Consider the following 26,276-nt stretch of genomic DNA (forward strand, 5'->3'; position numbering starts at 1 on the left):
ACAGCAGGTGGTTTTATATTCTCTGCAGCGCCAGCCTTTCCCTCTCAAATATGAGCAATGGTTCCAGCTGTTAGGTTAAAAAAAAATGTGTCAAACCTTTTGCTAAAATGACACTGGCCTCCTGACGTGGTCTTATCAGCCACTAGGTGTCCTCCCAGTGAGTCATTCAAAATGGGCAGGGAATTGTAGGCTTGTACTTTTAGCCCAAATTCATCTATTAAACTATGCTAAATTGATCAGAATGGAAATAATTATTATATTTCAACAGTATTTTGAAATAATTGTGTCAAGTGTAAAGTAGAGTTTTGCAAAAGTCTGCCTTCAGTTTTCAGCAGCTCTGGCTTTGGTGAAACATACTGGCTACTCAAAGCTGGAATACAGAGGACTCCAAATCAGCTTGGAATAATAATATTCAACATTCTGCTCCAGTGGCCATTCTACATTGAATTATTCCCCGGGCAAATTCAGTTTTATTTATATAGCGCATTTTACAATCAGAAATGGTCTCAAAGCACTTCAAAGCGACCCAGAGCCTTAACCCCGTTAAGAGCAACAGTGACAGGAAAAACTCCCTTTAACAGGAAGAAACCTTGAACAGGACACGGCTCATAAGGAAGGACCTTCCTGCTGACAGTCGGCCGGGTAGAGGAGGAGAAGAAGAGAGTGACAGGACAGAGAGGATGAAGGAGAGAGAGGAACAAACATGCAGCAAACATCAAACATTACAGAGAACAAACATGACAGGTTAAAAAATGGATGATTTTTTAAAAATTAAGCTAATATAAGGCATGTAAACTAGAGCACTACAATTGTACTGAATCAAACATATGTCCTTGCTTATTCAGACAAAGCAAAAATATTTCACTGTACTAAAATAGGACTGCATTTTATACATAAATATAAATCTTTGTTAGCAATAACAGAGCTTTTAGATTTGAATAAGCAGCATAAAAGGTTGTAATGTGTACACATAACCAGCTATGGGTAACTAGTCATTTTGATACCTGTGTGTGTGATGGTGCAGACTGTGGGTCAGTGAAGAGAGAGGCTGAATGGATGATAAATATGGATAAAAAAATAATAATTCCCCACTTTTTACCCTGTATTTAACTCATGAATCCAGCTGACAGTGAGCAGTATTCTTACTTTGGTTTAACTCATTGCCTAATTCATTGGAAGGACAGACTTATGTTAGCAGACAGTAGCTAAGTTGTAAGCTCTGCTGTCCAGTTTGTTTGTCGACATGGTCCAAAAACGTCGGTGTTGTTTAATGAATTTAACGGTAAGACCTCTCACTCCTTTGATCATTCACGCTGCTATACACAAACACACAGTGATGCAAGCTATCAGGACAGAGTGGGACCTCCCTCCTTCACTCCCTGTCCGCTCCGTTTGGAGACCCAGAGGTGAACTGTGTACGCCAGCTTCTCAGCATCAGGGGCGCCTGCAGGGGGGCTAATTTGCCAATTCTCCACACAGTGATCCATAATAAAATATAGAAAACCGCTTAGCAGATAACTTTTTTTTCCAACTGCTCGTGCCGCCCCCTGTGTGATGCCACCCCGGGCGACTGCTCGGTTCGCCCGTGCCCAAAACCGCCACTGTTCTGCTCCCTGAAATATCAACTACTTTGATAGATTTGTTTGATAAAAAACAACAAACAGCAAGCCCTAAAAGTCAACATTACAAACTGTATGCAGGTTTAAATAAGGTATTAACCCTGTCATCTAATCAATGTGACCAATCTAGCCATACGTGTGTGTCCACCTGTTCAGGGATTAAGGTGCATTCATGTGCTATTTCTCTTAAATGTGATTTTTAAGACATAATCAGGCGGCGAGGTTTCATTTCATCCCAAGATGAAGCAGTTTTCTGTAAGGTCCTGGTCCACCCCACAGGCCCCTGATGTGGGAGAACATGTTAGATGTTATGAGGCAACTAACCACTATTACCTGTTACTGCATTGGTAATTAACTATTGAAGGATACATACCGCAGAAGTCCATGCCAATAGAGGTGAGGCAACAGGTCAGCTTTCATGTGATACATTATTCTTCTTTCTTTAGCTTGGTTGATGGGGAACGTTTCTAGCGGTTGTCCATTGTAGTCAAACTCTGCTAGAATCACTGTGTTGTAGCTTGTGACCAAAGGACATGATGTATACCCATCATACTAAAAATAGGAAAGCTATAGGTCATTCATCTGTTTGTCTTACAGCACAGGTATGTTTTTGTTTCTGTGTTTCACTTACCTTCTTATCTGGCTTCTCGTTTTTCAGTATTCTGCTGATTGTTCTGTTCAAGATGGCAGACTGTGCAGCTAAAAAGCAGCAAACAGAAGTATCAGCATCAGCTGTACTGTCTGGCAGGATACCCTGCTTACTCAAACCTTTTTAGTATTCCTGCAACACACTGCGGACAAGCTGACAATGAAACTCCACAACCTGGGACTGCCTGGCTCTCTGTGCTTCTGGATCAAGGACTTTCTCACCAACAGGCCTCAAGTGGTGAGAATTGGGGACTCCACCTCATCCACACTGATCCTGAGCACAGGCACACAGCCTGTTTACACATGACTGTTCTGCCATTCATTCCACAAACATGGTTGTGAAGTTTGCAGATGACACCACCGTAGAGGGTCTCACATCAGACAACGATGACACTCACTACAGAGAGGAGATCCAGCACCTGACAGGATGGTGTTCAGACAAAAACCTTGTCCTGAACACTAGCAAGACCAAGGAGGTCATTGTGGACTTTAGGAGATCCAGGAGGATGGAACACATCCCTCTCCTCATTCATGGGGAGGAGGTGGAGTGGGTGGACAACATCAAGTTCCTGGGCATCCACATCACATCTGACCTGTCTTAGTCCCTGTACACGTCCCACCTGGTGAAGAAGGCCCAACAAAGGCTCTTCTTCCTCAGGAAGCTCAAGATGACTGGACTCTCCCCTCTGCTTCTCACAAACTTTTACAGGGCCACAATAGAAGGCATCCTCTGTCTGAGTGCAACAGTGTGGTACGGGAGCTGTACTGCACAGGACAGGAAGGACTTGGCCCGGGTGGTGAAGACAGCACAGGGGATTGTGGGGAGTCCTCTTCCACAGCTGAACTCCATATACGACAGCCGGATTCAAAAGAGGGCTGGTCGTATAGCTGCAGACCCCACCCACCCACGACACAAACTGTTTGTACCTCTTCCCTCTGGACAGAGGTACAGGAGCATCAGAACGCACACCAACAGACTGAGACACAGCTTCTTCCCCAGAGCTGTGAAATCCATCACCCCACTTTCCTATACACATCCCACCCCCCCAAAGACTGAGCAATATATCTCTGCACACAGACACTCTGCACTTAATACACAACCATTAATACACTGCATTTTGTACAATATATCATACTGGTCACTTTAAAAATTCAATTTACACTGTTCGATTTACTCTTTTTATTGTCTATTCTATTTGTCCAGGTATATTTTAAGCATGTATCTCTTTCATTTTATGTGTCCAACTGTGTGCCTAAGCCAAGAGCTGCTCAACAAAATTTAATTGTGCCTTGCATTGTGACAATAGAGATTCTTGATTCTTGCTTTCCAGTGTTGCGTTAAGAGGATGAGACAAACAGTCGCTTACCAACTGCAGCAGCAGTTCTGATGGTGGGCAGGTTGGTACAGTCTCCAATCCCAAAAACATTTGGATAGGTTTTATGTTGGAGATTGTCTTTGTTGACATCCAGCCAGCCAATCTCATCAGCCAGAGGACTTCCTTTAATCACTGGGTTAGGTCCCATTGGTGGCGTAACATGAAGCATTTCATACTGATAAAAGAAAACAGCTTGGTGGTTATTTACTAAAAGTAGTAAATGCTACTTTAAGTCAGCGAAAACTCTCATTCATCTGGGTCATACTATAGTATATCCAAGAGTGTTAAATCAAAGCAAATGGACCCATAGCATGGTTTTCTTAAGATGTCTTGAACACTTACCTCAAACACTTTGGTCTCACCAGGCTTGTCAAGATCTTCAAAAACTGCTTCACACTTGTCTGCCCGCACTTCGATCAGGTTATGCCTGAGGTTCACTTTTAGGTCTCGGTGTTTCACAATGTCCCACAGTGAGTCAGCATATTTCTTGACTACAAAGAGAACAGGAAGCGATGTATTGTACATAATGTTTGCCTTTGCCCTTTTTCCTGTCTAAATAGAAGCATAACATTATCATTATCAGATCTGGGAAAATGACACCCGACACTCCATCCCAACGTTTACATACCTTTCTGAGATAAGCGTCTGACAGGTACATGATCTTTTGTGGAGCTCCTGCACATTTGACAGGAGTGTTTGGGAAACTGAAAACAGCGTTGCCCTCTTTGAAGTTCTGCAGAGCTTTCCATGTTTTTTCCACTGTTTGGATCGAGTAGTTGGACCCAACCTTTGGATGCTCAAACGCCTCTGGCAGTCCTTTGATCTACGTATACCATGAGTGTACATTTCTTACATTACAGCACAGCAGTAGCATTTTTACAAGGTAGAGGATGAATGAAAAAGACACCCTCACCTTCTCATAATGGAGTTGTATGCCAAGAGCCACTATCAGGTATTCATATGAGATCTGTAGAGTCAAAAGGAAAGTTTACATCATTACAAATTCAATGACAAACCAAGAAATGACACATTATAGAGCAACGCTATAGCATCAGTCTATACACATATACAAACATAAACACCTAAAGCACACGTACTTCAGTTCCGTCGTCTGTGCGGACAGTGTTTGTGTCTGGGTTTATTTCCTGAACTTTAGATTTCACCCACTTCACTCCAGATGGCATGACAGTAGCAGTGGGGCGCCCCGATGAGGCTGCAGTTTTTGCACCAGCACCAACCAGGGTCCATATTGGCTGATAGTAGTGCATCTAAAAGTAAAAAACAGTATTAAAAACGATCACACCATAAATGAAGCAGGATTATAATTGTATAGTATGACTGTAAACTTTCAGATCCTTGCCTCACTGGGCTCCACAATAGCCACGTTCTCAGCTCCCATCATCCTTTTCATCCGAGCACCCATTGTAATGCCTCCACTTCCTCCTCCAAGCACAAGCATTTTGTAATGCTGTTTGGCTGAGACACAGCTGCTTGTGTGAAAATGAGACATAGCAATACCTGTGGAGCGGCACTGCCTCAGGCCACGCAGTGCAGCCATTCTGTGTCTGAAAGCATAAGGACAAAGCATTTTTTAGTTTAACAAGCACTGCAGCAACCACTTTTATATGTGGTCTATAGCAGCAACACACACAGAAACACACACACTTACACACTGCCAACAACCTGCACTTCCTGTACTTGCTGCACTACTGCACAACTAAATACAAGTAAACAATGAGGTCATGAATCTGACTGTGGCTTAAAAAATCCCAGTTACTGTAAAGTAGAGCCGAGTCATTCTACAAATCAAGGCTAAGAGTTTTTTTTTAGAAATCCTCTTTATAAAAGACATGTTAAACCTTCAGAAAAATGTGTTTTCCCACCTCAGACATATAATCCTTATTAATATTATCCTTTTAATTCAGACCTGGGGTCATTCTTGCACCACCCTGTCACAGACAATTTGTGTACAATTTGACTTGTAATACATGAAATAGTTGTTTTAAATCAAATGCTTTCCTATGAGTAAACTGTCCTTTTTTAGGATACTAATAAGTTTAGTCTTGTTATTTAATTATTATTTATTCATTTTAAGAGTTTTAGTCTTGAAATATGATTTTGACATGACCAGAGCTTCAGTTTATAAACTAAAAACACTATTTTGCTATATATTATCAAATGAACATTGCATTTATTTGAACAGTCCAAGAAGTGAGAGCAGTATGACACATTCATTTATAGAGCATTTCACTCTCCTTTCACAATTTTTTAAAGAAAATTACACTGTGATGGAGCGGTAACACACGTGACGCGGGGGGGCAACTCATGTGATGGGGTGGATTTCTTATGGGTATCAATGTGGAAATAATCATAAAAACATTCAAATTCATGTATCTATGTTATTTTGATTAAAATAGTCTACTCGAATAACCATTACAATTCAATTAAAGAATTAAAAACAGAGAAATGTAGGCCATTTAAAATTGAAAAATGTATTGCAAAACCTATTAATAGTGTCTGAAACTCTGATAAAAAAAAGATTATGGTAATTGATAAAATAGCAAGAATAAAAATGTGATGCCATGATGGAGACATCTCTATCTGCAAATATTTTATTATTATCATTATTCTGTAGTGAGTTATTGAGAGATTCAGGTATTGTGTGAGAGAGTGACTGACTGACTAAATGTGTGAGTGAAAGACTCAGTGAGTGAATGAGTGAGACAATAAAATGAATTGATGAATTGGTGTTGTTGATTGAGTGAGTTTGTGAAAAGCTAAAAATGGATGAGTGAGAGAAGAACAAAACAGAGTTAAGAAAAGTGATTATCTTACATTAAAAACACTAATAATATATGCCATTGATCTTTCCTATTCATGGCAGGCATTTTTCTATATTAACCTACAGGTGATGGGCTCCAATTAACCAGTTTTCTAGTTTAGATTGCATGTAATACCACCCTGTCACAGTAAAAAATGTGACAGGGTGGTAAATTTCAACCTAAAATGGCTGCAGTTCACCATGTGGTCAGCTAGCTAACTTAGCATATATACTTTTCAACTTGAAATATGATCTTCTTTTCATTAATACTGGAAAAAAGTGATAAAACACTGTTTTCCCTATCAATTCCACATGACGGGGTGGTGAGGTTAAGCTTGACGGACCCCGTCTAAAATACAAAAGCAACAAATAATCAACAAAAAATGAGGTGGGAACTTGCCTGCTTTTGAATTTCGCTGGTCCAAAGGCTTAAGTGATGTCACCTCTTTTTTTTAATGTCATTTAAAGGAACAGTACATTTTTTATAGACAGACAGGGAATGAGTGACAGGGTGGTAAGACAAACTGAGGGACGCACAAAAATCCTAACATTTTTTTTATAAAATTAATGCTTTTATTAAGAATTTATATCATTTATAGTATCAGGGACATGTATTTAATTCTTAAAATGACAAATGTTTGATTTAAATTTTTGTTGTTTTTGTTGAAATGTTTGATGCAAATTCTGTTGGCCATTGCAGACATGGCAAAAATGCCACTATAAATTACATCTTATTGTTTTGAAATAGCATTAATTCATATATTGTGTGATTAAGAAGACTTTAATTAACAAATATAAACTGTAGAACATGCAGACTTTTTCAACTTTTAACTTCAACTATAACTTTTACATTGCATCAAATGTTGAGGACTCAAATGGCACCCGTTTTGTAGAATGACCCAGCTGCCAAACCTGACAAATCAAACAAGACATTTTAGGTTCTTAACAAGTTGGTTTGTTGATACAGTACATCAGCTAACATGCCTTTATCAGGTAAAATCTGCACAGCCTGAGCCGAGCCCTGCTGCAGCTGCTGCGGCACGCTGTCTCCATTACTGTCATTCCTGTAGAAACACAAACGTGTCAGCAGCGAGAGGTTGTCACAGTTCTGACCTCCATGATTCTTACCTTGACCACGGGAATCGTATACACAGACTGAGGACGTTCTCTTCCAGCCTGGTTCCTGCTCTCGGAGAAGATGAAGGAGTGTCTGACACTCTACGTGCAACTCGAAGTGAACTTCAGCTCAGTTTGCCGCTAGGGGTGGGCGATACTGAAGATTTCAGTATCGATCCGATACCAAGTAAATCCAGGACCAGTATCGCCGATACCAATACCGATACCGATACTTTTACTTATTTTTTTGCCTTCTTTTTTTGCCTTTAAATAGATTATCGTGATTAGCAGAATAATAATACACAAGAAACATTTGTTAAGTAAATCAAGCTGCAAACAAAAGTGCAGAACTGTATAAGTTTGAAATTTTAACTTCACAATCATGTCAGCAATGCTCCTTGTGACAGCCATGGCTCTTTGTGAATCATGTAGGTGAAACAGCATGACTAAGATACTTTTATAAAAGTTTAACACCTACCTGCATGGAGCCTAAATATGAAGAATAAAGATCCTTCAACAGTTATCACCAAAGCATAATTATATTAATCATACTGAAATACATATCATTATATAAACTTATATAATTACATTATTAGATGTATTTTGGAATTTGAGAAAAACAAGATTTATTTCAGCTGGTGATATGATGACTGTTAAGTCATTCTGCTAAAATTGCATGTCTTATCACTGCACTCAGAAAGACACCATTAATTCATGCTGCAGATTACTCAATCTAAACCTTCACTTCTTTAAATCATCTACCTGGATCTTCATGAGTGTTGTGCAGTAAAGCCTTTGTCAGTGACCACTGTCTCTGGTTCATGTTTGGGGATCTGCCTCTTCCTCCTCCCTCTGTTTACTCTGCAGCTCCGCTTTGGGCTCTGCTGCTTTATGTTTGTGTAAATGAGTTGTGTTTCCACAGTGGCAGGTCGCTTTCCTGCACACCTCACAAGTAGCAGTTTGTTCTTCTCGTCTGTCGCTGTGAAATAACTCCAAACAGCGCTCCTCTTCCTCTCTGCTGTCTCCATGATTCTAGCCGTACTTTACAGCCAATCAGGAGCTCCGTCTGCTCCAGCAGAGTGGAGAAGGAGGGGGAGGGGCGGGGTGTGCCTGCGCACTGAGCAGAGTGAGAGAGGAGCGCTGTCTGCACCGCGAGTAAATACGAGTAAAGTTGCTGAAGGTATAGAAGAGAAACTTCCACAGAAATATCGATCTCATCACGCTAGTATCGAGTAATTACTGATCCCAACTTTGGTATCGATACTATCGATATTTAGATCGATTCGCCCACCCCTATTTGCCGCCCCTCCCAGCAGGGGACGGACGGAACTGGTGTCGAGATCGAATGGACTTTTTCGTTTCGTTTCTCCCTGTGTTCCTAGATAGATTAGATAACTTTAAATGGAGCCACTCATCAAGGTGGGCGTGTTTAGGACTAGGTACGTGCGTACACCTCGGCACGTAGTCCACCAGCATGTTTTCAGTAAACCTGTCACTGTACCTGCCCTATCTTGTTTTTAAATACAATGTACTTATTGTAAACAATGCAGAAAATAATTTCCATTAACATCACTGTATACAGCTCACAGATCGTGTCCCTTATAAATGTACTTATATTTACTACTCCTACAGATTACATGTTTGTGTCTGTAAGATAAAAAAGGCTATTTGCAGCCAAAATGCTTTCATCACGATGACTCAGCTTGATGCACTCATCCAACTCTAATTCAGCTGCATGCAAACAGACGATTTCATTGAAATGGGTCTACAAACAAAGCTATAGCTTTCAGCTTCTGTTACATTTCCCTCACTATTTGCAGTGTAATTGGAGAATGAGCTGCCATGTCATAAAGAAACAGTTTAATCACCATGTAATGATAGCAGCAGGTGGTTTTATATTCTCTGCAGGGCCAGCCTTTCCCTCTGCACACCTGTTTATCTAAGAAAAAACACCAGTGATGATTATATTACAACTATATGTCAATCTGCAGCACAAGGGCTTCCTTTTCCACAGCAAATACACTGTCAGACTGACGTGATTCCTCATTTTGGAGTTAATAAAATTTGTTTTTTTTTTCCCACAGTTTTTTTGTTCTTTTGAAAGCTTTGGCTCAGTTTAATGGCAGCACTGACACAATCACTGTGATATAGCAGAGATGACCGAGTATCATGGGCGTAGTTTTAGCATGGACGGAGGTGACGTGTCCCCACCAATAATTTGATCCCGGCGCAAAAGGGTTAAATTCTGTTGGAATCTTGGGTCCCCAATAAAGTCAAAAGCAAATCTACGCCCCTGCCGGGTATAGCTGTAAAAGGGCCCATAGCCCATAGTAATTCAGTTTATAGCTTCTGGAAGCATCAGCTGGTGTAGACATAAGTGGAGTCTGGTTTGTTGTGCCTATTTTATTGAAGATGGTTGTCCTTTGATACTGGTAATTATAGTGTGATGCAGGACTCTTGAACTGCCCAACCCTGTCTGCTAAACCAAAACTGACTGGCTGGGTGTCAGGGCTCTCTTTAGTGCCAACAATCCACCCAGCAACAGAAAAAGAGAAATCATCTGTCCTAAAAACAAATAAGAAACACTTGTGGTCACTAATAAAGCAAATGAATGAATGTTTTGATTAAAAATGGATACTTATTTCCCTCCATTCATCTGAGTTGGACTCCAAACATCCCATGAACTGACCTTTTCTTTCCTAATGCTAACCTATAGGATTTACTTAGTGGTTGCCAGGGATCAACTTACTAAGTTTATATATACAGCAGCACACAGAGACAGTTTCCATTTAAGACCTGACATTGATTTGCATTGATTTGAGCTTTTCTAGTGATTGGTAGAAGTATATTCTTACTTCATAGGGTGTATGAAATAAATTGGCTCCCAGGAGTATGCATGTGCACTGTGCTCAGTATAAAGTATGATATGATTTCAGAAAAAAAAATATCTAATATCACTATAAACTAATATAACTAATGATCATTGACTTACTTAAAGTTTGATGAATCCAAAACAGGAACATCTTTACATTTTAGACCTTTTTATGTTGATATTCATCTGTATTACAGATGCTGTCAATGCTAATTGGACTGAATGCATGGGGGCCACTGCAGTATAGGCTACTCTGGCTTCTACAGAGACACCAGGAGGGGGCGCTATAATAAAAGAAACCAGACCTGTATGTACTCAAATTGTGAAAACTGAAAGAAAAATGAGTAATAATATTGATGACTTTTGAAATAGACTTATAGGAGGCAAAACAGTCTAAAACATTAAGAAAAAAAAAAATCAGAAACCTGTTGGCGGTTTATGTATAGGCATAGGAACACTTGTTATCAGTTAGTGATTTAATACTGAAGAGGGATGGGATTATTTTCTGGATTATGAAATCATGAGAGTAAACAGCGACATTTTAAACCAATAAACTGTGCTTTAGAGTCCTAATTAGTGAGGTTTTGTCTTCGTTAAAGTAACCCCCCCCCCTCTTTCTGCACACACGGGCGGGGGCGCGCACACCTCCACCTCTTGTCGATGAAGACTCCATCCTCAGCTGCATGTCGTCGCTGTCGGTGAGTGATCCCCAGTCTATACATGATTTCACTGCTTCTCCTCAGATTTCCGTTGATGATGATGATGATGAGGATGAGGATGGTTGTTTTCTGGCTGATCAATTTCCACTGCCCACACCGCCTGCAGTCCTTCCCTCAGCATTACTCACCGCAGCTGAAGAATGAAGAACAGCTTCTGCTCTGATGATTTTTCTTTCTTTTACTCGCAGCGTTCACTGCGAAGATCTGCGGAATGCGGTGCTTGGAATAAATAACCAGCCCCCTACTGAACGACAGGATACATGGAGACAACACAAGATTGCGTCTGTGACAAAGTTGTGAAAGGTAATAAGGATGTGTCTGCATCCATTTTGTTATTAGCTGATGAGACCAGGATTTATGACACCAACATGATGACAAACTGTTTCTTTTAAAAAGAAATGGACTTCCATACTCTCCCGGGGTCCTTGCTGCTCACCTGGGATATTTTGCTAAGGAGACAGTTCACTGGGGATTTTCCTTTTGATGCTGCTAACAACACAATAGTTTAAAAGTTGCTTGTGTGAACAGTAAGGACGCTGTGATGTGAGCTTCATGTTGGAGATTAACATTTCACTTTTAAATGTGAATCTTCACAGGGAAACTGTGGGGAGGTCCCAGGAGAAGATGGCATTTTGGAGGAGAAATCCTCATATTGGTAAGAAGAAGACTACAGTCAAGGATTAATCATATAAACCTGGATGCAGTTTGAAGCAGGATGCAGATCCTGTGTCTTCCCTTGGTGCTTGCAGAGAGATGAAATGAAACTTTATACAGTAGCCCCTATCTCTCTCTCCTCCTCATCTCTGTCTCTGACCTGTGTGTCCTGTGTTTTTCACATGTTCGTTGCATCCTGTTATCAGTTTCATATGTGACCTTGTGCCTTGCAGGGACCTTGCCATGTGCTACGGCCTTGATGTGCCGACATCCTTTATGTGACAAAGATGTCTTACAGCTGTTGAAACAGATCACCTAAATGCTTCCTGCATCAGAGTAAGACTCAGGAGGTATATGGTGTAAAACATGCCCTGGAGCATCTTTGAATCATTTCACTGTGACCTGCTCAGACTTGCAGGCGTATTCAACAGTTTCTATGAAAACAAAACAAAGACAGAAATTCTGAGAAACTCTGTAGCCTTGAAATTCATGCAAAACTGCTCCTAATTAAATGCTTAAGCAGGCTGATGCCAATGAACAATATTAATAATTAATATAGTCGTAGTAACTGATAGCAGGATGACCTCAGTTGTTGGTCGTGTCTATCCTGTTGCAGTGCTGTGCAGGTGTGTTGAATGAATAATTCAGCAGTGGTTTAACCTCCTTTGGCAGCTACCCGTCAGGCTCTGCTGTGTGTGAAAACTTGGAACCCCTTTGTTAAACGGCTTCATCATTGTGTGGGTGGCTGTTTTGGTTGTGAATGTATTAAACAGATAAGACCGCATGACGAAAGCTCCATCGTGACCCTCGCATCACCTTGATGTGTGAGCCATGTGATGTCTGACAAACTTGTAACTGCAGATTTTGGTTGTTGAGTAAGAAGGGCGTGCTGAGGCAGAGTGAACCTGTCGCAGGTGAGGCTCAGCCAGAGAGCTGCTGTTTGAAACTTTACTTCACATTAGATGGTTAAGTTACGTCCACATATCACAGACAGAAGGCTCATTCATCATAAGCGAGGCATGTGTAAAACAACCATAGTAGCATGGCAGCAGGTACAACGGCAAACAAAGGCTACTTCAGCTTTTAGATAGGATCACACACAGTTTATGGAAACAGGGTTTACACATTGGTTTTTATAGAGATTAAACAAACAAGCAGTAACATGCAAACCAGCTTACTTTTCCATGATGTTGAAGGATTCATAATAACATTTCTATGACCATTTAAAGCATACCTTAGTTGATTGTTGGTAAAAGTACAAGGTGTGGCCCACATGGTAGAAAGAAATGCAGTCGGTGTGCAAAGTGTGGAATTAAACATGAACCAGAAAGGGATCCAGACAGGCAGGATTTTTTCATCCAAGTATTAAAGGCAATCCTTATGTTTGTAATTGTTTATGTCTTTCCATTATATATGAATTACTAAACTCACATATAAGTGTTTCATTTCAGATTAAATGTGGTGGTGTACAGAGGCCGAATGCCTTAAAACTTATTGTTGTTCCAGTGTGTATGATCCTGTCTGTACACAGCTGTCAGGCTGCTTTGTTGGTGCAGGTCATCTGGGTGATTATGCTGAAAGTTTCACTTTTGTGGTTTTTCTGTCTCTTTTCGCTTAATCACAAGGCTTTGCACAATGCATGCAAGAAAAAGCAAGCAGTGACAAAGGCACAAAACTGTCACTGGAACATCGTCTTTATTCCACTGACAACTACATTTCAGTTACTTTATATCATGATGTTTCTAAGCCTAGAAAACAAAGCCTTTACATTTCAAGTTACTCTGAATGAAAGGCTAACACCAACCTACTCTGACTACAAACCTTTATTTTGCACATTTAAAGTGTCAGGTAATGGTAGATTTTTTTTGGAGCTTTACCCATAGAGAATAGGTAGTCCAGTTATCTTTCAATAAAGAAACAGGAAACAAGGCAAACAGACTGAAGAAAACCAGGGGTTTAACACTAGATGTGCAAGTGTGTGGGAACATATTATCTTAGAAAAGGTGCGTGTGTAAATTACAGTCTTGTGAATGATAATTTCTTGATGTGTCTGCAGAAAAGGAACGCCGTGTGAAAGCCAACGCTCGGGACTACAATGAAAAATTCTCTTATGCCGTAAGTATACCTGATGGTGTCTTTGCATGCTAACTACTGCTGTCTGTACAGTATTTAATCATCACTTTTTCTACATGTGTGATATTTCAGGACAATCGCATTAAAACCTCCAAGTACAACATCTTCACCTTCCTGCCCGTCAACCTGTTCGAGCAGTTCCAGAGGGTGGCGAATGCTTATTTCTTAGTGCTGTTGTTATTACAGGTAGAAGGAACTGCTGCTACTGCTGCTGTAATCTACTCTGTCATTCTCCGGATGTTTAAGTGAAACAAACTGGGGTTTTTCTTTCAATAGTTAATTCCAGAAATATCCTCCCTGTCCTGGTTCACAACCATCGTGCCTTTAGTTCTGGTGCTGGTAATCACAGCTGTCAAGGATGCCTCAGATGACTATGTTAGTATTTACAACTCTTCTGATTGTTCCTCTTTTTATGTCCTTTCTTATATTTATTATTATTTTATTTCTTACCGAAATTCCTTTTTTTCCAGTTCCGACATAAGAGTGACCAGCAGGTCAACAACCGCCAGTCTCAGGTCCTCATCAGGGGAAGGTAGTTCACCACTTTAACCCTGTATTTCTCACCAGCTGCAGAAAAAATCAGGCACACTTTTTGGTCTAATTATGAGCTTGTGTGTTTACTGTTTCCAAGTTTGCAGAGTGAGAAATGGATGAACGTCCGTGTGGGGGATATCATCAAACTAGAGAACAATCAGTTTGTCACTGTGAGTTAACTGTGTCACTGTTATAGTATTTATTAGAGGATGTTCATTCCTGTATAAAACAAAAACTGCTAGAGGCCACTTTAGGGAGACTCACACTGTGGCAGAAATGGATTTATGGTCTCTTTTCTTTTCCACCACTGAGTGATTCATACTTGGTTTACACACAGGCAGACATCCTCCTTCTCTGTAGCAGCGAGCCTTATGGACTGTGCTATATTGAGACTGCAGAGCTGGATGGGTAAGTGCTGCACGAGTTATGTAAAGCAACCAAACTGTACTCAAACAAAACATTGGTGTGAACACAGTTTTTTTATGGCTGGCTTTGTGTCTTTTCCATTTTTTTCTCAAACAGAGAGACTAATTTGAAAGTTCGGCAGGCTTCGACCGTCACCTCAGATCTCAGAGACATATCAAAACTGATGGACTTTGATGGTGAGACGACGCCAAGTATTTTCACATCTCTGCTTCAAGTGATTTGTTAAATTAACTTTCAGACTGATGATTGGGTGTATGGGATTTTCTTTTCTGTGAAAATCGATGACTGAATCTTTTCCCAGGAGAGGTCATTTGTGAGCCGCCAAACAACAAGCTGGATAAATTTGTAGGGACGTTATTCTGGAGAGAGAACAAGTACCCTCTGGACAATGAAAAAATGCTTCTGCGCGGTTGTGTACTCAGAAACACTGAGTGGTGCTTCGGCATGGTCATCTTTGCTGGTATTTTTTTGTTTGTTTTATTTTATATTTTCATACTTTACATGAATCACTGTTGGAGTAATGAGTGAATGGCTGTTTTGCTTTTTGACAGGGCTGCAAACCAAGCTGATGCAGAACTGTGGACGAACTAAATTCAAAAGGACAAGCATTGATAAGCTCATGAACACTCTGGTTTTGTGGGTAGGCTGTATTTGCTTTCTTTTTTTTTGTTCATGTACATGTCCGCTGATCAACCAAAAAAACGTTGTCACTGTAATGATTTATGGCTTTAAATGTATTATATTGTAGAACAATATGTTTCAGTTCTCTCTAATTCCATGTCTCCATGTTTCGTTTCCATGTTGGGTCTCACAGTTAAAGGCCACTTATTGTGGATAATTAGGCCTCTGCTTATGTATTGCGTGCATCAAAAAAGACAAACTGAGCATAGTCTGCACACACCAACACTGCCCTGAAAAGAGGCCTAATCAGGCACAAAGTGTGTGTCAAGTGTGCGACAAGTGGGCAGCCTCGTTACATCATGACATCTCTGTTGTTGTATATTTCAGATCTTTGCCCTCCTCATATGTATGGGAGTTATTTTGGCGATTGGAAACACTGTTTGGGAGACTTGGATTGGCAGAAGCTTTCAAGTGTTTTTGCTGTGGGATGAGTTTCACAGCAGTGCTGTGTTCTCAGGCTTCCTCACCTTCTGGTCCTACATCATTATTCTCAACACAGTAGTGCCCATCTCACTGTATGTCAGGTAGGAACAACATTCTTTGTTTCACTTTAAAAAAAAATGTATGTCATATATTGTTGAATTCTAATGCCGAACCCTCCTGCAGTGTGGAGGTGCTGCGGCTTGGCCACAGTTTCTTCATTAACTGGGACCAGAAGATGTACTACAGTCAGATGGACACTGCAGCTGAAGCTCGTACCACCACCTTGAATGAAGAGCTCGGCCAGGTGGAATTCATCTTCTCTGACAAGACAGGCACCCTCACCCAGAACATCATGGTCTTCAGCAAGTGCTCCATTAATGGACAGACGTATGGTAGGGAGCCTGGGATTTATTGGCATCTAGTGGTCAGGTTGCAAACTGCAACAAAACAAACACCTTGCATCCTGTTTCATACCATTTGGCAAGCAAGGAGGCTCAGAGAAACTGCAATATATTAGGGGGCCTACAGCTTTGATTTCAAGATGTTTACAGCCTGGTACAAGTTGTTTGACCTAAGTAAAGTACCTCTTTGTCCATTATCAGATTAACTTAGAGACTGCCAAGATAACAACTCCTGGAGCTGTAAAAATATTGATGTAACAGACAAAAAGAACATTTACTCAATAAGTCACTTTTTCTTCTTTTAGGGGACGTCTATGATGAATTTGACCAGAAGGTGGAAATCACAGATGTAAGTTAGTTGCAGATAATTCTTTCTTCTCTTTCTGTAGTCAGCCTAGTGTAACACAGCTCCTGGGTTGGTGTTATGTGTGCCCTGTAGAAAACAGCCTGTGTGGACTTTTCCTTCAATCCTCTCTGCGACAGAAAGTTTAAGTTTCACGACAGCAGCCTGGTTGAGGCCATTAAACTGGAGGACCCTGCAGTGCAGGAGTTCTTCAGACTGCTGGCTTTGTGCCACACTGTCATGCCAGAGGAGAAGAGTGAAGGTACTGCACATGATCCAGTAAGATCAAACAAATGAATTGTAAGCTCTTTTTGATGATTTTTATTTTGTCTGTTATATTGAAGGAGATTTGGTGTACCAGGCTCAGTCACCAGATGAGGGCGCTCTGGTAACCGCTGCGCGAAACTTCGGTTTTGTCTTCCGGGCCCGAACCCCAGAAACCGTCACACTGTGTGAGATGGGACGAGCCGTCACCTACCAGCTGCTGGCCATACTGGACTTCAACAACGTGCGCAAGAGAATGAGTGTCATTGGTTAGGTCCTCACTTATAACAGCAATGCTAGTTTGCAGTTAGTTAACATGACACCATTTGCACAATAACACAACATATTAATGCATATGATAAACACTGTGCATGCTGCTGTCTGCAGCGTAACATGTTGCTGTGTGTAGTTGTGTGTATGCTGATAGGATTTGCCCTTAAAAGTTTTTTTTATTATTATTTTTTCTACAGTTAGGACTCCAGAGGGTCAGATTAAACTCTACTCTAAAGGCGCTGACACGATTATCTTTGACCGTTTGGATCCATCCAGTGAAGACCTCATGTACACTACCTCAGAACACCTCAGTGTAGGTGTTATCTGATTGGATAATGTGACTGGATGAAACTGAAAAAAAAATCTTCTGTCTTTCTGTGGGCAGCAGTGGCTCAGTGGTAGAGCAGGGTTGTCCAATAACTGGAAGGTTGGTGGTTTGATCCCACCTCCTCCCTAGTCACTGTTGTGTGTCCTTGGGCAGGACACTTTACCTGCATAGCCTCCAGTGTACTCGCTGGTGTATGGTACTCTTTGCTGGGCTGCCTTAAGCAATTTCCCCATTGTGGGACTAATAAAGGTTTCTTAATTTTTTTTCTTAAAAACACAAATGTTTCAGTGAATTCACTGAATGATTGATGAAACATTGTTATTGTTTTCCTTGCAGGAATTTGCAGGAGAAGGACTGCGAACATTAGCTCTGGCCTACAAAGACCTGGATGAAGATTATTTTGAAGTCTGGATGAAGAAGCTTCTCTTTGCAAGCACTGTAATTGAAAACCGTGAAGATCAGCTGGCTGCTCTTTACGAGGAGATCGAGCAGGGCATGAAGGTAAAATTGATGTCCTGTTCACACTCTTGAAATGATCCATCTTATTTAGCGACCGACTCGTGCCTAACTGCTGACTCGGTTGAAGCTTCTAGGAGCCACAGCAATCGAGGACAAACTGCAGGAAGGAGTCCCAGAGACTATTGCCTGTCTGAATTTAGCTGACATCAAGATCTGGGTCCTCACAGGAGACAAACTAGGTAACCTAATATAAGCAAAGTAATCTGAATTCAACAAGAACACTGTTGCTGTAATTGAATTGTGTTTCAGAGACAGCAATGAACATCGGCTACTCCTGCAACATGCTGCGAGATGACATGAATGAGGTGTTTGTAATCTCCGGCCACACAATGCCGGAGGTGCAGCAGCAGCTCAGGTGAAATATTATTTAGACATGTAGTTTACCTTTGAAGAAATGCATTATCTGCCTAATTATTTCCTTCTGTCCTCAGGACTGCTAAGGAGCACATCCTCGGCCTGAGTCGAGTCAGCAGTGCAGGAGATGTTGAGAAGTCTGCAGGTGACTCTGTGTTTGAAGAAGCCATTATTGCAGAGTATGCCTTAGTCATTAATGGACACAGCCTGGTAAGATGATAAACTTATAAACACACAGTATGATATTGAAGAAAAGATCATTCTTTCCTATGTTGTGCTTGTTTTCTGGTATCGATGCCTACATGTTGTTGTTTGTTAAAGGGCGGTTGCGTTGTTGTTTGCTGAGTCTGGCATCTCTCCGCCTGCTGCTGACTGAACAAAGTCTATAATGAGCAGAGAGCCGCCGAAGGCCCCTCAGCTCTATTACATGTTTTCATTAACATCCATTTCTTCACAGAGGAGCGGCTCCCTTGTTGCGCTTTGGGCAAGTGTGCATGTTGCACACAGCACAGCGAAAAACGCTACATGGTGTCTGTGGCGTGGTTTTTCTGTGTCGCCTCTGCGGGGGGGTTGACTTTACAGGATTGTAATGATAGGTTTAACAGGTGTGTTGTCTGTGTTCTCCCTGCAGGCTCATGCTCTGGAGCCACAGCTGGAGCTCATCTTGCTGGATTTGGCCTGTTTGTGTAAAACGGTCATTTGCTGCCGGGTCACTCCGATGCAGAAAGCTCAGGTAGTGGAGCTGGTGAAGCGGCACAAGAGGGCCGTCACCCTGGCCATAGGTGATGGAGCCAATGACGTTAGCATGATCAAGAGTAAGCCTCAGGGGAGAGCAGGATTAAAATGTGCCTCTTGTTCATACAGTGAATGTCTTTATTGTGCATTTCTTCCTCAGCTGCTCACATTGGCGTTGGGATCAGTGGGCAGGAGGGGATGCAGGCTGTTCTGGCGGCAGATTACTCCTTCGCTCAGTTTCAGTACCTGCAGAGGCTCTTACTTGTTCATGGACGCTGGTCCTACTTCCGCATGTGTAACTTCCTGGGCTACTTCTTCTACAAGAACTTTGCCTTCACCCTGGTGCACTTCTGGTATGGGTTCTTCTGTGGTTTCTCAGCACAGGTACCAAAAAAAACACAGTATACACAATACAAAATTTGTTTCTTTTTATGCTCATTAAATAATGTTCACCACTGTCCTCTCTCCACAGACAGTGTATGACCAGTGGTTCATTACTCTCTTCAATATAGTCTACACATCTTTGCCAGTACTGGCAATGGGACTATTTGATCAGGTACTTGACAATAATAAAGCGCAGCCTTTTAAAATTTTATATCAAGCAACTCCTCATTTTTAAATTTGGCTCACAGTTCAGTTCAGTAGCCTCCAACATCCACTCTACTCTATCCACTTTAATTTTTGTTTTTCTTTTTAAGATACTGTCAAGTCATGCAGGTGAATATTTCATCACTGTAGGCTTCTGTTACCTGAATGTCCCTTAAATCCTAACCCTTCATGTAGAACTAGGATCACTAATCCAATGCTATGAATTTACCAATTTACCTTACCCACTGCTACATCATGTTTAACTGTACTTAATACAGTCTGTGTATCCTATAGGATGTTAATGACCAGTACAGCCTTCGCTACCCAAGCCTGTACAAACCCGGCCAGCAAAACCTCCTCTTCAACAAGCGTCAGTTTTTCCTGTGCACGCTGCAGGGGATGGCCACATCATTCCTGCTCTTCTTCATTCCCTACGGAGCCTTCTCTCTCATGGTGAAAGAAGACGGCTCCCACTTTTCAGATCAACAAGCTTTTGCTGTCACCATAGCAACATCTTTGGTCATTGTCGTGAGTGTTCAGGTGAGATGGAAAACAGAACAAACTAGATTTGAAATAGTCCTCCTCAATAAAAAAAAAAAAAAAAAAAGGCTGACACTAGAATAATAATCATGTTTGTGATGCGTCTGCTCCCAGGTTGGACTGGACACACATTACTGGACAGCAGTCAATCACCTCTTCGTATGGGGGAGTCTGATGATGTACTTCGCCATATTATTTGCAATGCAAAGCTATGGCATATTTGGCCTTTTCCCCAATAGTTTCCCATACATTGGTGAGTTTGGGTCAATGTGATACATGCACAATTTACATGCACAATTTATACAAACAATACATATCACAAATCGGTGTGTTTTTTATTTCTTAGGCACAGCCCAGAACTGTCTATCTGAGAAGAGTGTGTGGTTGGTCATTTTGCTCACCACCGTGGTGTGTGTTGTGCCCGGCCTGGTCATCAGCTTCCTGAGAGTGGTTCTCTTCCCAACTCTAACAGATAAGGTACAATATGAATATGATATTAAAGAGACAAACAGTGAACAGCTGTTCCACGTCCAATTGCAATTTTAAAACTAACAAAGCAAGAACTAAACTAAATTTGACTTGTTAATACATTTTGATAATTGAATGTTTATTTATATATTTTTTGTTCTTATCGTAATACACTGAAAAAAATATCAGTTGAAGTTTGTCTTGTCCACGTGTGTTGTGTTTTCTCAGGTTCGTCATCTCCAGCAGTCCAGAAAGAAGCAAGGACCTCAGGAACAGAACCTGAGGCGAGTACGCAGGACCAGCTCCCGCCGCTCTGCTTATGCCTTCTCCCACCAGCAGGGCTACGGAGAGCTGATTACCTCAGGCAAAAACATGAGGATGAGCGTCGTCTCGTCTGCTTGCTCTCCTGAAAGAACACCACAAAGCTCCAAATGGATAGAAAATATGTTGAAGAGGAAGAACGAAGTTTCTTGTGTCTCCTTAAAAGGACACCAGAGCAATGCAGAATCTTAAAGCAAACGGCACGCAGACGGACAGATGAATGCACTGTATACAGGATACCACACGCATGGATCCCACAGACCAAGCACAAGCTCTGAGTGTCCTTCAAAAACACAGGCGTACCTCATTTTTTACTAGTGCGACTCATGAGAGCTCTGAATGTTAAAACAAAACTCTCTCTATGACAGCAGTACGTGTATTTTTAGTCAATATTATGCATGAGTTGCCAAAGTTTAAAGAAATATTTATCAGCGTGCAGCACATAATCCAAATTTGACCTTCATTGTTTTTTTAATGGCATGTCCTTTTTTTCTGTTTAATGAAGACATTTGGTCCCTTCAGCTGTCCCAAAACTTCTGTGTCAGACAGGAAGAAGGAAAAGGCAGCCATGACCCCCTAGTATAAAAGATCCACCTATAAAGACTATGCACACACAACCTACATCCAAAATGCTAAAACACAAGTACGGTATTCTGAATATGACGGTAAGCACAATTACTAATTTCTGAATTTTAGTACATTTTAAAGACATATTGCCTGTAAACACATCATTCACTGAACTGGAAAAATGGAACTCTGTGATCTGTTTTCCCTGCTGTGCCTTGTATGCTTTCAGTTAACATCACCTTGACATTTAATGGACCTGAATGTAGTTAAAAACAACATACACAGAACTAGAATGTTGTAATTTGAAATTGTCCATTTTAAAAATGTTCATTCGGTTACAGAGTATGAAACTTGATTAGTTATCAATCAAACATCCATCGCATTGACCCATCAAATGTTAAATATTTGAGCAGAAATCCTGGCTGAAAAACAACAGCCTTTGAACAGACTTCACTGCTGACTCTTGCATTTTCAATAGAGCAGGATGTGCCTTTGACCACGGAGCCTCCACCACTGCTGCTCCCTAATGAAGGGGAACATTGATTTTCCTATAGAAAGTAAAGCCCAGTGTGTGATCCTGTATTCAGGACTTTCTTTCTTTACACAACACAAACCACTGTTCCAGTTAGGAGACTAAATGCTGCTGCTCCAACAATGCCTAAAATATTCAGCATCTTTAAGTTTTCATGGTTATTTTTGTTGCCTTTTAAATGTTTCTAAAGTGTCAATAAAGGATGGATGAATTAATTTTTTACAGCATAAACTGATTGTTATCATTTTTTTTGTTAAACAAACAGTGTTACATGATTAGAAAAATTCATGGCAGCTCATCATGGTTAAAAAAACAAATATGATTTAATTTGTTTAAATTCCAGAAAATGAAACATCAAAAATTAAATCAATTGCAAGTGCCTTCTGGTTGTAATGTAAAAAAAAAACATTAAGAATGAAGTCATTTTTTTCTTTGCGTGAGTGTATTTTAAATCGACTGTGACATAAACAGAAGTAGATTTCACCCCTCAAGGAAAATTGCAGCTCCGCCACCTGGTTTGGACACAAACAGGCTTTGTGGTTCCATTGCTGCTCTGCGTGGATCAGGGAGGTAGAAGGCGTCTCTAACAGCTTGTAAGAAAGACTCCACCTTCTCACTGGGAACCATGGAGACGGCACAGCCTCCCCAACCTGCTCCAGTCAGCCGGGAACCCACAGCCCCCGACTTTCTGACAGGAGGGAACAACAAAAATCCACTAAGTAAGTGGAGATGTGATGGAGCAGACAACATAAAGTAAAGCTCATCTTTGACGAAGAGATGTTAAACATAATATTCCAAGCGGCCTCTCTAAGCGTGGTTTACTTACAGGCAGATATCCACCAGCTGGTCCAGTTCCGGGCAGCTGCACTCGTACAAGTCTCTGCAGCTTGCATGGCTCAGGTTCATCAGCTCTCCCAGCAGCTGAATGGAGTTGGCACGTTCAGAGTCACACACAGTCTTAAACTGCAGCACCCGAGCTGCCTCACCGTACACATGCTTGGCTCGCTGGTGAAGCTTGAAGTGTTCCACTGGGAGAAAAGAAGGACGTTCTGTTAGTCGCAATTTTATGATGCTGTCAGCAAAGGAACAGGCCTGACTGGAACTTCTGTGAGACATGTTATTTGACATGACATTTAACCAATTATTTAGCTATGACCTTATGTGTTTAGTTACACAGCTGTATGACATTCTTAGCCCAGAACTCTCTTAATAGAGCACACTCTTGACTAAATGTTCCAGCATCAAACACACACACCACTCACCGTGCTGAGTATTAGCGCTCAGCAGGTCTGCTGAAAACTGCTCCTCGGTGATGCTCAGCAGTTTACATATCTCCTCTCGGCTGTACGGTTCTGGATGCAGCACCTCATCCACCAGAGCCACCATCTCCTCCAGGGAGGCCTTCAGCCCTGTCTGCACCTGAGCCAGCTTCAACAACTTGCCTGAGTCCAAACCTCTCGCCTGAGCCAGCATCTGAGGTCACATCCAAAAAGATCTCTTAACTCTGATAGAAAGTTTTAACTCCTTATCCACTGTAACGATGCAATAGCATGCTATTTGGTTAAATTATGTGTTTTGAATTCTCAGGTGAAGGCAAAACTAAGGAAACAACACCCTCCTCTGTTTCTAAATACAGATTGCTTCAACAAATGCCAAATTCTAAAATTGCTGCTCAGGACTGTCACACCTTTGTTGCAATCCTGCACTCCACCACACGGATGTTAAAGTGAGACGAAGCAGCTTTGTTCATCTCTACGCAGCAGTTGGAAATCACAAACACGGCCCCATCTGGCAGCTTGACATCAGTGGCCCGTAACGGCTGGAACTCTATCAGCTTAGCCTGGTTTAAAACAGAGAAAACACAAGCACGTTTGTTCTTGCATTCTTCTCTTCTTCCATCAAATGGTTGTGGTGGAGCCACATACAGTTCCACTTTCTGCCAGGAAGGATATGGACTGATCCATGCCTCCTCCCTCTGTACCAATGTAGCGCTCACATTTGGCACATATCTCAGCAAGAGCCACCTGGAAGAATACAATAAATAAAAAGCATCAAAACCTGAAAAGCTAAACACAAAACCCACTTTAAATATTAGAAAAATTACACATTCATGTGATTTTTTTCCCCTCAGTAGAAACATGCTTCATTAAAAGGGGTTCAGGTATAAAGAACTTTACCTTGGACAGAGACTTTTGATTTGCCTCCATAGTTATGAGACCTGAACAACAGACTAAGGCGCTGGAACTGGACAGTCCAGAGCTCGGAGGAATGGTTCCATCAACAACACAAGACATCCCTGCTAAACAAGTGATCCCGAATGTCTCCTGTAAATAAACACAGAAACATAGTCTTACTGTGTGAGGAGTATGTATTTAATAAATGTGCACAGACAGTTTACCTGAATGCCTTTAACGCCACAGAGAAAATAATAATACCACTTGGGATTGTCTCTGTCTATGGCGATGTCCTCTGAACAGGAAACTGTGAAATCACTGCAAAATGACAAAACACATAATGACAACCTGCTTATAAGCTTCAACACAGAAAGTGAAGATCAGTAGTGGTTGTGAGTTTTTCTCACTTGTACTGAGGGTTTGTGTTGGCCAGCTGGATCTTCCCTGAGTTATTCACCGACACGGCTGCCAGGATATTCTGTTCGATGGCCATCGGAAGCACAGAATAACCGCAATAATCAATGTGCTCTCCTGTCACATGTCCGAAATATGAGAGAGATATGTGAGAAGGACACTATGGATAATATTCCCGATAATATCAGCACAAAATGATTTCTTATTATTGATAAAGATATTTTAAACTGATGATGGCCGTAGATAGTTCTGCCTTCACACCTACAGTCTGAAGTACCAAATATAATACAAGTAGTAATACTCCCAATTTACACACAGCTAATGGATAGAATATAAAATGAACTCACCTATTAGATTTACCCTTCCAGGTGCACATGCATAGAAGACAGGAGATTCACCATACTTTGTCTTAAAAGTCTGCTTCAGGTTTTTCAGCCTGGAGATGACACAAATAAGTTTTTGATTTGGCAATAATTAACTGTGTTAAAGTTAGTTTTAAAATGTATATTCAACAGTCATCCACTGTGGTTCTTATTTATGGAGCAGACCTCTTTTTATTGCACTGGAGGGCTTCTTCTACTTTATGTAGGCTAAATACTTTTTTATAGAAAAGTGTGTACGGTACTTCAATTCAGCTGAGGTTTGGAGTCGATCACATGACATGGATGAATCATTTGTTTGCCCATTAAAATACAAACAGGTTTATCTTTAAGGATGATAGGTACTGATTCCTATTTTAATGATTCTTATTTTAGGTTTTTAGAAACAATAATTTTCTGTCATATCAGCAAGTCAGTATGAATGTGTTCAAACCACCTGTGTGTCGAACATCCACCCTGAAAGTACTGTTCACCGCGGTCATTGATCACCACACGTCGCTAATTCTCACCTTTCATTGCCAGTTATGGGAGTCTTTAGCTTTGGCGGGTTCGCAGCCATTTGTGCTTGCTTGTATTGATTACGGATGCTCCTCTGGTTGTCAAAGTTTCCACATATCCTCTCTGCCGATCAGCTGATTGTCACAAGAAGATCCCGGATACCGAGCCACGGAACTCCAGTTCTACAGGAGGAGCTCCGCTCAGTTAACTTTAAAGTAAAGGAGGCTGTCACTCAAAACACGGAAGTTACCGAGGACAGGGGGCGGGGCAAACACATGTCCTACACGGGCCACCATACATAGCGCCAACTCATGTCTATGGCTGAGATTTGCTACCACAAGAGGGAGACATTAGATTATTTATGGCACAGAGTTTTCATTTCAGTATATATGCTTCTACATATATCAGAACAAGAACATCAAAATCAAAGCATTAGTGGGGGCAACAATATAAAAGAGTCCAGCGAATATTCTAGTATATTCTTATGTAATCTGACTACATTCTAAACATGTAACATTTTATCATGTACACTTTGAATGAATTTGAACCTCCCTT

General features: G+C 41.2%; 3 protein-coding genes across 6 annotated transcripts; 1 reads left to right on the forward strand and 2 right to left on the reverse strand.

The window, feature by feature from the left end:
* Positions 1 to 107: 107 nt before the first annotated feature.
* Positions 108 to 7,704, reverse strand: LOC114437269 (sulfide:quinone oxidoreductase, mitochondrial-like). 2 transcript variants are annotated; one of them, XM_028407863.1, is made up of 11 exons: positions 7,593 to 7,704; positions 7,449 to 7,528; positions 5,004 to 5,208; positions 4,741 to 4,911; positions 4,557 to 4,610; positions 4,272 to 4,466; positions 3,986 to 4,195; positions 3,635 to 3,818; positions 2,251 to 2,318; positions 1,993 to 2,171; positions 108 to 1,902 (listed from the first exon to the last, which is right to left on the reverse strand). In XM_028407863.1, exons 3-11 carry the CDS (start codon positions 5,199 to 5,201, stop codon positions 1,845 to 1,847), a joined length of 1,317 nt encoding a protein of 438 aa, XP_028263664.1. In that variant the 5' UTR covers positions 5,202 to 5,208; positions 7,449 to 7,528; positions 7,593 to 7,704; the 3' UTR covers positions 108 to 1,844. The 2 variants fall into 2 exon arrangements, with proteins under 2 accessions (XP_028263664.1, XP_028263663.1); XM_028407862.1 differs by lacking the exon at positions 7,449 to 7,528 and having other exon boundaries at positions 109 to 1,902; positions 7,593 to 7,701.
* A 3,410-nt stretch (positions 7,705 to 11,114) lies between these two features.
* On the forward strand, positions 11,115 to 21,925 carry atp8b4 (ATPase phospholipid transporting 8B4). Of its 2 annotated transcripts, XM_028407758.1 has the most exons (29): positions 11,115 to 11,150; positions 11,360 to 11,474; positions 11,768 to 11,826; positions 13,882 to 13,940; positions 14,031 to 14,144; positions 14,235 to 14,333; positions 14,429 to 14,490; positions 14,590 to 14,662; positions 14,830 to 14,900; positions 15,015 to 15,094; positions 15,220 to 15,378; positions 15,470 to 15,558; positions 15,927 to 16,123; positions 16,206 to 16,414; positions 16,729 to 16,772; positions 16,863 to 17,028; positions 17,111 to 17,299; positions 17,501 to 17,616; positions 17,968 to 18,132; positions 18,218 to 18,329; positions 18,400 to 18,505; positions 18,582 to 18,714; positions 19,136 to 19,319; positions 19,400 to 19,623; positions 19,712 to 19,795; positions 20,122 to 20,367; positions 20,482 to 20,620; positions 20,714 to 20,844; positions 21,064 to 21,925. In XM_028407758.1, the coding sequence occupies exons 3-29, from the start codon at positions 11,796 to 11,798 to the stop codon at positions 21,346 to 21,348; spliced, it is 3,567 nt and encodes a 1,188-aa protein (XP_028263559.1). In that variant the 5' UTR covers positions 11,115 to 11,150; positions 11,360 to 11,474; positions 11,768 to 11,795; the 3' UTR covers positions 21,349 to 21,925. The 2 variants fall into 2 exon arrangements, with proteins under 2 accessions (XP_028263559.1, XP_028263560.1); XM_028407759.1 differs by lacking the exons at positions 11,115 to 11,150; positions 11,360 to 11,474; positions 11,768 to 11,826; positions 13,882 to 13,940; positions 14,031 to 14,144 and having other exon boundaries at positions 14,254 to 14,333; positions 14,834 to 14,900.
* Positions 21,926 to 22,003: 78 nt separating this feature from the next.
* On the reverse strand, positions 22,004 to 25,956 carry galk2 (galactokinase 2). 2 transcript variants are annotated; one of them, XM_028407760.1, is made up of 10 exons: positions 25,733 to 25,955; positions 25,191 to 25,279; positions 24,837 to 24,960; positions 24,654 to 24,747; positions 24,433 to 24,579; positions 24,181 to 24,279; positions 23,943 to 24,095; positions 23,518 to 23,728; positions 23,082 to 23,283; positions 22,004 to 22,943 (listed from the first exon to the last, which is right to left on the reverse strand). In XM_028407760.1, the coding sequence occupies exons 1-10, from the start codon at positions 25,780 to 25,782 to the stop codon at positions 22,736 to 22,738; spliced, it is 1,377 nt and encodes a 458-aa protein (XP_028263561.1). In that variant the 5' UTR covers positions 25,783 to 25,955; the 3' UTR covers positions 22,004 to 22,735. The 2 variants fall into 2 exon arrangements, with proteins under 2 accessions (XP_028263561.1, XP_028263562.1); XM_028407761.1 differs by lacking the exon at positions 25,191 to 25,279 and having other exon boundaries at positions 25,733 to 25,956.
* Between the last annotated feature and the right edge of the window lie 320 nt (positions 25,957 to 26,276).

Source organism: Parambassis ranga, chromosome 6 (assembly GCF_900634625.1).
Source record: "Parambassis ranga chromosome 6, fParRan2.1, whole genome shotgun sequence".
NCBI lineage: Eukaryota > Metazoa > Chordata > Actinopteri > Ambassidae > Parambassis > Parambassis ranga.